Raw genomic sequence first — 9023 nt, 5'->3', positions numbered from 1 at the left:
GACTTCAGGCTAGCGTGAATCCAGCCACAAAAACACTGCAAGCTACACTGAAATGAAACCTAAATTAGACACCGATTCATAAACGGACTTTCTGCCAAAGCCCTTCTGTCCCGCTCTTTGGAAAGCTGTCAGGAAGAGTAGGGAAGAGGGAAAGCCCAACGGTGCAGCCTGGCTGCGCAGCTACCCCTCTGCTTGCCAGCCCCGTGGGACACGTTCCGAGGAACATAATGGCAAAACCTGGAAAAATAAAAACATTAATTATAAAAGGGGGGGGTTGAGGGGGAGGAATATCTTCTGGTTCAGCTCCTTATTTCTCTCTTCAATTTTTCTCTGCACCCTCACAACCAGACCTGCCCAGACACAGGTACCTCCTTCCAGACAGGGCAAGGCCTGGAAAGAGCCCTGAATTTTGGAGCTCTACCTGCAGCTACTGCAAATGGTGCCACTTCTGATACTCCCACGTATGTGTCACTTGGAGGGGAGGTGCTCATAGCACTGGTACCCATGCAGGCACATTCTGTGGTTAGAAATAAGTTCTACTTAGTCCCATTATGTTTCAGGTGGGACTAAGAAAAAAAAAACCCTACTTCTCTTTCATAAATTTTTATAACTATTTCAACATTTGGGGTGTGAAAAATGAAGCTGCTGTGGAATCCTGCTTCCTGAACTGAAAGAAACAGCTAATTTGAACTTCCTGAACTGCAAAAAATCACCAAAGCCACATCGTTCACGTAGAGAAGTTATCACAATTTTATCGTTGCATCAAGCGTCATCAAATCTCACCAGGAATTGAGCAAGTGATTTTAGCCTAAATGCGGTCTACAGAAAAAGCAATACAGAAAACCAAGATGCAAGCAAAGATACCCTTGCAGTCTGCATGAGGAACAGGAAAGGTAAACAGCGACAGCAAAGCCCTTTTGTGAGTAATAAAAAAGCCAGGATTTTTCCTGCCCTCTCTGGGTTTCCTGACTTTGTTCTGCTGACCTGCCGGAACGGCGTTTCCTTTGGCTCACGCCCGGCCTTGCCACCACACTGGTCCTGGTCAGCCCCGCGGCCGGGCCACGCAAAGCTCTGCAGTCCTGTCACCCCGGCACAAACCAACCCTCGCGGAGGGACGGCCAAGTCCAGGCGTCACGGAGCCTGCCCAAAACACCCCTGCAGACCTGCCCATGGGCACAAGAGGGACATTTCCAAACACTTCTGTGTGACGGGGCATGTACAGGGAACCCGTAACACAGTGCGTCCAAATCCCAAATCTCCAAATGCTCTTTCTGAGCAACTTTCTATGTTTCCCTCCATCCCATTTAAAGAGTAAAGCTGAAAAAAAACCTAAAATAAAAACCCCAAGGGCCTGAGAAGTCGCCTCTGACACCCCCGCTGCAGCACACGCGCTCCAGGGTGCACGCACGGAAGCGGTGCAGGCAGAACGGCGCGGTGGCTGCCGTGGCAGGGAGCGCGGGGCTCTGCCGTGGCCGCGCGCGGACGCGCGGTGGCACTCGATGGCAGCGTGCGCCGCAGCCGCCGCTCCACTCCACACTCACGGATGCTCCAATCCCCATCGTAACCGAGTTTCTGGGATTTTGATGCAATGTGAGGGTGTTTTTACGTTGCCGCAAGTCCTTGGCAAGCAGACACAGGCATGCGCCACAAGCATTGCTCTCGTGCATCTGTTGTCACGTATATCGCTTCCAAACAAACTGCAGTACCATGTGGGCTATTTCTTACTGCTTTTTGTAGATTCAGAGGGGGGAAAAAAGAAAGAAAACTCATACAGGAATTTTTTTATTTGTTCTTCCTTCATAAAGAGGAGGACTGAGTCACTTCAAGCACTCAGAGCGTGCAAAAATCGAAGTTTATCGAGTTTCTTTCTTGCCACATCTATGAATTAGCAACCTTCTGCACATGCCTTCTGAGATGAAGGAGGGGAATGCAGAGAGCAACATCTGCCCACCCACATGTGCAGATGCACGTACAGTGGCAGGTCAATCCTCTTAACCCCAAGAGATTTTTAGTGCTGCCCTTGGACAGAAAGGGGCTGTCATCAAATTCATCCTCCCTCAGGCAGGAGAGATGAAATGGGAATCAGACGGTGCCTGTCAGCCCACTGCGATTTCCCTGCCTTCTTCTGAGCATTAACTACTTAATCATGCAGGGATAAGGCTCTTATTGCACACGACCTCTGTGATTTCACTGTCCCCACATATTCAGCTCCCCTTTCCAAACCGCCAGGGCAGCCTGCAAGGACTCACTGTAGTCCAAAGGACACTGGAAGATGTATTTTGCTCTAAGCTCTACCAGTACAAGCAGTTTCACACTGTAGTCTTTGGATGAAAGGCAAATCATGGTATAGCATATACTGCAGGCTCAGAATAAAAATATTTGAAAGCTGTTATATGACCCTGCAGATATGTTTATCATAGAAATGCTAGTGGAAGTTTAATTACACTGATATTATTATACGCTGCTCCGCTAGGCAAGCTATTCAGCCCTTTCAATAGTGTTTTGCTGTAATGGGAAGAGCTTAATCTGCAAGAGCAACTAAGTACGCCTGCTGCACAGGAAACATTATAGCAGTTGATCTTATTCCTTCTAATGCACCCATTTTAATAGCTGTTTTTTTGTTTTGTTTTGCTTTTTTTTTTTTTGCTACTCCACTTCTCAGTTGTTCTATCTCCAGACAGCACAATTGCCATTTTTCTGCTATTTACGACTACTTAAGACTTTCAGATTCAGCTTAGGGGAACTCCACTCAACCTAAAATCAGCACATCTTTGCTATCCAGCTCATTTTACATGAGGGACCCGAGGGGTTCTTCCCGAGCCCCAGCCGTGCAGTTACACGGCACGTAGGCAGTTCATTCCTGCAAGGGAATAAAGCAGCCTGAGAAAACTACATGCCCAGCAGATATTGATACAGAAGCAGGGGGAGGAAGGAGCGGAACAGGGCGAACTCCCTGGCCTTTCATCTCAGTTTCTCCAAACAAGACCCCAAATCCATTTTCCTGTCAAACCTTTGCCTGTCCACACAGTGCTCTCACACACCACTGATAAGATTTTGTGACTGAATTAACATCACTAGGCCGTCTTCACTCAATAAAATTTGGAGTATTACATACCACAAGTACAGGTAGACATTATGCAACTCATGGAAGCTCCTAATTTCACCTGCAAGCGCACATAAAATAGGAGTACCAACATGCTCAGCTCCCTGTATTTCTCATCTCACCTCATCCATGCACATTACAAGACCTTCTAGGGAGGCCCAAGGTCCCGTCCAGCCTTCCTAACAGCCACTTGAGTGTGGCTGCTCATTTACTCTATAAATGACTATCTTACCAGCAGCACTAAGCCCTGCTCTTCTTCACCTGCTTCCATCCTCGCACTCCTGCCCCACAGGCTCACAGCTGCAATAGCTTAAATGCACTTGGATGTTGGTTCCTGTTTAATACAACAGCTATATCAAGGGCCTCACAAGGCACGTTGCTAATCAAGGGGCAACTAAAGGGAAATGAAAGAGCAAAATACCCTAAGTGGGTGGGACATATTTTCATTCTGCTGTCAGTTCACGTTGTTAGAAACAAAGTGATTTTGAAAGTAATAGAAAAGCAGTCTAATATTAAACACTGTCCTCAGCAAAGCTTTGAGATCCATTTAGGCGGCCCCACTGGTAAAGCACACATATAATTACAACTGAAGCTATATTTGGCTTCAGACTAAACACCATCATGAAGTGATGTGCTAAATAATGCATTCCCCTAGTGTTTTTTTTAATGGAATATATGGGGTTTTTTTCAGAATAAGTTCTGCAGTTTCATAGTCATCATGCTATATAGTACTCAAGACTTCAGAGAAGCCGTAAGTACTCACACCCATGAGCAGCAACCACCGACACACACAACTCTCACTGGGCTCCCACTCCGGAGGGAAAGGCGGGATTCCTCCCTTTCTTCTTTCCCAGACAGTCTCTGTATTCACACAGATCTTCTAATTTACATGCCAAGACCCATCACTGAACTTCACAGCAGTGTTCTCCATGCACATGCGTGTCAGCTGGCACTGGCTTCTGAAAACACAGATTCCATAGCATGTTGCCAAAATAACTGCAAATCGACAAAAGGCAGGAGGGAAGCGGTGATGCTCTTTTCTGAGACTGTTATCATGGAAATATCTTTCTCTCTTTAATATGACATTTCAGTGCAGAGTGGAAGCAAGTCTTCCAGCAGAGCATGGTCCTGCTCAGGAAGCCTCCTAGATAAACCGGCACGGCAGTCTCCTTATTTATTCTCCCTCTGTTTTAATGTTCATTGCATTTACAAGGAAAGCAATGCATTTTCCTCATCACAACAGCTAAAAAATCATGAAGTTCAAAATCTACATGTTCTCTTTACTTCTTAAACCTTGGGAATTTATAACCGGTTTTTCTCATGGTAGACTGTGCTATGACAAATCTGCAAAAACCTGGTACCGGTGAATGCAACTATTTTATAAGCAAATACACACACAGGTGTGTGTATATACATTTATACACACACATACTTTTCCAAAGGAAAGGTTTAACAGCTATTTAATTTTCATCTTGCCTCTCACTTTTGTACTAAGTAAAATCTGTTGTCTGCATTTTGCCCATTTACAGATATTGCATAAAGCACTGACATGCAAATGAATTTATTGCACATAAAACATCAAAGACTACCCTGGAAAAGCAACAATTTGGGTGGCATCAGCCACACAGCTTCCCCAGAATGAACAAGCCTCAGCGCAGTCTCCAGCTTCAAAAGCCTGGCCCCTGTTTACATATTTATTTATTTAAACCTGGCTGTCAGGCCTCATTTACGGGGTGTTGTAGTGGCCCCAGAGCAGAAGGCAGCACACGCCAAGCCAAAGGGCACCAAGCTGCCCTTGCCTTGGGGGCTGCAAGTCACTAACTCAGCCTGGGGCTTCCTTCCCTTCCACTGCAATCCAATGGGATTTCCTTCCTGCCACAGGAGGTGAGTTTCCCTGGCTTCTGCTCTCCTTCACCCTGCAGCTGCTTCTTCATCGTTTCATCCTCAGCTTTGGGGATACCTGGTCTTGTCTAAAGGCCACACAAAGGCTCACTGGAAACAGGGGCCGTTCCTGTCAGACGGGGTCTCTCTCGCCAGCCTTTCGCGAGCTGTAGCCCCCCGGCTCACCCAGCTTTTCTGACACCTTTTCACTTGCTCCTGCCAGGCTCCTGTTTGCTCCTTCCACTGTATTAAGCACCATGCCCAAGCTGTCAGAGACAAAGTTTTATCTGCTCTTAAATCCCAGCAAAATCGTTTTATACTTTGTAATGCTCAGGGTATATTTCTTTTTCTTTCCTTTGCACTATTCCTTTTGTCCCTAAGCTTGCCTTACGCTTCTCCACAAATGAATTGCATAAGCCACTTAGCTGCCCTGGATTCCCACTTCTTCGAATCATTTATCTCTGTGCTCCTCTTTTGCAGCAACTGAACCTTTCTGCTGTTGAGGTTTGAAATGAATTTGTAGTTTGCTTATCCTGCTGTGTGTTTCTTTCCACAGGCCAGTCCTATTAAGGAAATGTTACATCCTTGTTTAAACCATCCACAGCAGGTGAAAAACAATATCCGCGGTGCCGATCCGCCAGAACACGGAGCGAAAGCCCTGCAGGTAGCAGATCATTTTGGTTTGGAGTCAGTTCCACATAAAGCCTGGCAGCATTTGCAAGCTCACCCAAGACGGCCCTTTGAGGCCTTAGTTTCTGCTTCTCGTAGCAATTCCTACCAGAAAGAGGCCTCACAGAAGCCTGAGCAGAGATTCCAGGGTCAACTTTTCCGCACATTTTTGCATGCACAATCAGAGTGTAACCAGGATGAAGCTGCAGAGGGTTTCACAATTTTGAGGGTATGTCCTCAAGCATTTGGATCTCATCAGCATCTACAATTTCCTTAGGATTACGAGAACACACACGGTTACAGTAAGGCATTTAGCACTGTTGAATATTTATAAGTATTCACCATCTTCCAGAAATCCTACAGATTCATGCATACTTCCTAAAGAAGTGGATAATGAACTGGAGAGATACTGGTTTGCATATTCATTGGTAAAACACAAAAGACGATGAATTACTGAGTTTGCACTAAATATTCCCTGCCAGCACAAAACAGTTTCCAGGAAGAAAGAACACAATCTCGGATCACATACATGCCTCCTTTTCCTCCCAGCCCAGCTTTTTCTCCCCAGTACATATTTTGCCTTGCATTAGCAGACATATGGTTAGACTCAGGAGCTCACCTACACAAGGCTCCTGCAGGACATGCCTTCCTCCCAAAAGCTCTCTAGGGAACAACTATTAAAAATATTACTGGTAATATAAGACAATGGCTTCATTATAGTGTCCAGCTGTAGAAAACGAGAAATAAGTCACAAACCCCAAAGTTAGGCTGACTAGCAGGCTTGGAGGTGGTTAAGAGCCTAGTGGGCAGCACTGACGTTCCTTCATTTCACTGCCCAGGCCACACGACGTTCACAACCTCAGCCCTGCGCCCAGGCGGGATCTGCCCGGATTCTGCCTGGATTCTACCCATTCCTCTCCGTATCTGGGAAACCGGCTCTCAAATTAGGTCCCCGCCATGGGAACAGAGACACCTCAACCTGAGAAACAAGCGTCACGCTTGGTTAAGCTCCAAGGGGATCTGATCTAAATGCAGGATTTTTAGCAGAGAACAGGACACCTACGTTAAAGAGTGAACCTACACGTACACACATACTCAGATAACATATACATACATACATGTATGGGCTGTTACTTGTTAATCATCTATAGGTCACTCTTAGCTCTAAAAGAATTTGTGATAAATTCATATAATGGCTAATGGAAACAAACACGGAGATTCTGCGTTCACTGACAGCTGCTTTAAGGTCCCCGAAAGGTCAATACAAAATTCATTGTATAATTAACTGTAAATGTAATTAAGGAGTCAGAGAATGAGAGGAAAAGGACACTGAGATCATGCTTTCCCTTTACTATGTTAAACATTAAATCCACTGGCATCAGGAAGACTGAAAGCAGACAGAGATAGGGGAAATGTCATAAGCTTTTAACTAAGTTTTTATTTCCTACTGTGTAAACACATTTTTAAAAAAATGTATTTACAGAAGGTGATGCCAGCATGAGTGACCATCCTCCCCAAAAGCCTGCAGGCAGGTAACCAAGTAAGAAACTGAACCCGGCCCCATTCCACAACCTACAAGCAATGTTTGCTCCACAGCGAAAGGTATTTGTTCAATTTACAAACCAGTAAAAGAGCCCCCAAGGACCTGGGCCTAACACCGAATTCCCCGGAACACCCCCCTGGCACAGCAGCTACCCACACAGACCAAAAGCCTCTTCATTCTAGATGTCATTTCTCTATAGAAATGTGAGGGAAGATTTCTGCCTTTGGGCTGTGGCGCTAGTGTAAAATAATTTTGATGGATACGTTTCATCTTTATTAATAATTCAATATGATCTTTTCTCTTGACAAATTTTATGCCTAAAGAGCTAAATTGCTTGATTTAAATCTTACAAAATATTTTTCAAAATAAATTTACTTGTCCTCAAATTCTAGTTGAATAAATGTTACACATTATCTATATACCATATAGTTAAACTTCCATCCTTTGCGTTAAAATAACTTCTGGCACGGAAAAATTTCTTTCTGTTAATAATTCTACAATATGTGTTAAAACTCAGTAAGACCTTAGTATCTTTCTGGGAATTAATTTCATTTAATTATATTCAAATCCACCGTTTGAAAATTGCTAACCTGAAAGCTGAAAGACATTTTTACCTAGGATTTCTTAGAAATGTGATTTAGAGAACTTCAAATAAAGAAATGTGTTTGAAAAACGAACCATTGATCCTAACCCTTTAGGAATTCCTTTTACAAGAGACCTCAGAAACGTAACTCATTCCACTGCTTCCCGGCACCTCTGCTTTAAAGACAGCATTGAAAAGACAGAATCACGGAAGGGCTGAGGTTGGAAGGGACCCCTAGAGATGATCCAGTCCAACTCCCTGCTCCAGCAGGGACACCCAGAACACGGTGCACCCGGTCGCATCCGGATGGGTTTGGAAGATCCCTAGAGAAGGAGACTCCCCAGCCTCCCTGGGCAGCCTGTGCCAGGGCCAAACACCAGGCTCTTGGCCCTCAATTCAATGTCACTTACCGAGTCCTCTATGTTTTCAACAGTTTGCCATCTTATTTAACCGTCTAAATGCAGACATGCATGACGAGACTTTTATTCTATCCAGAAAAAGGTTGATACTGATACTATGGCTAAATGTGAGGCATGCTATTTGGGAAAGATATCATTAAGATGACAGCATGAACCCATACAGTTTCCATCGGACAGCAGGGAAGGGGGAAAATCAAAAAGAAATAAACAATGTTATCAATGTCAGCAAGAAACTTTACAGCAAGGGAGACCTGGGAGTCTCCAAGCTGAATGGAGTCCATGGGTGCTGTGAAAAGGGCACTGCACTCGTCCGAGGTGACCGGGCAGCCGCTCCAGGATGTGCCGGGTGGCGGAGGGCCCCGCGCTCCCGGCCACATCCTGGGGCGCCAGCCGCTCCCCGCGCTCGCGGGCAGGAGCGGCAGACAGGCCGGACATGCTGGTGATCCAGCAATGCTGCCGCTACCCGGGGCAGCGCGAGCACGGCGCGGACGAGGCAGAAGGGCCGCGGTCCTGGCGCTCGGAACCTAAGCAGCCAGGCACCCAATTTGTGGGAGACAGACACGAGCGGTGATGAAGGTTCATGCGGTGCCCGTGGCGGCCCCGCTTCCCCTCTCCCGCCGTGGTCTCAGCTCCACAGGGAGGCTCCTCCAGCCTCCGCCGGTGAGGGGGCCTCTCTCGGGGCGGCTTTAGCCGGGAGCGGGGCCGAGATCCCCGGCAGCGCCGGCTTCCCCCGCTCAGCCCTGGCAGGAGCCATTACCCGGGCGGCTCCCGGTCCGCACGGCTCCCTATCCCGGCCGCTCCCCATCCCGGCGGCAGCCGCAGCCG

General features: G+C 46.5%; 1 protein-coding gene across 1 annotated transcript in view; it reads left to right on the top strand.

Moving 5' to 3' along the window:
• The first annotated feature begins 8631 nt into the window (after positions 1–8631).
• Positions 8632–9023, top strand: part of LOC112944979 (protein BEAN1-like) — a 22224-nt gene continuing 21832 nt past the window's right edge. Inside the window, exon 1 of the mRNA XM_026036491.1 lies at positions 8632–8734. Within this exon, the coding sequence (XP_025892276.1) occupies positions 8632–8734 (103 nt within the window). The remainder of the gene's footprint in view (positions 8735–9023) is intronic.

This window comes from Nothoprocta perdicaria, unplaced genomic scaffold, assembly GCF_003342845.1.
Source record: "Nothoprocta perdicaria isolate Ctin4 unplaced genomic scaffold, notPer1 scaffold_18, whole genome shotgun sequence".
NCBI lineage: Eukaryota > Metazoa > Chordata > Aves > Tinamiformes > Tinamidae > Nothoprocta > Nothoprocta perdicaria.
Note: the sequence above shows the minus strand (reverse complement) of the source record. Positions and strands in the feature narration are given on the sequence as shown.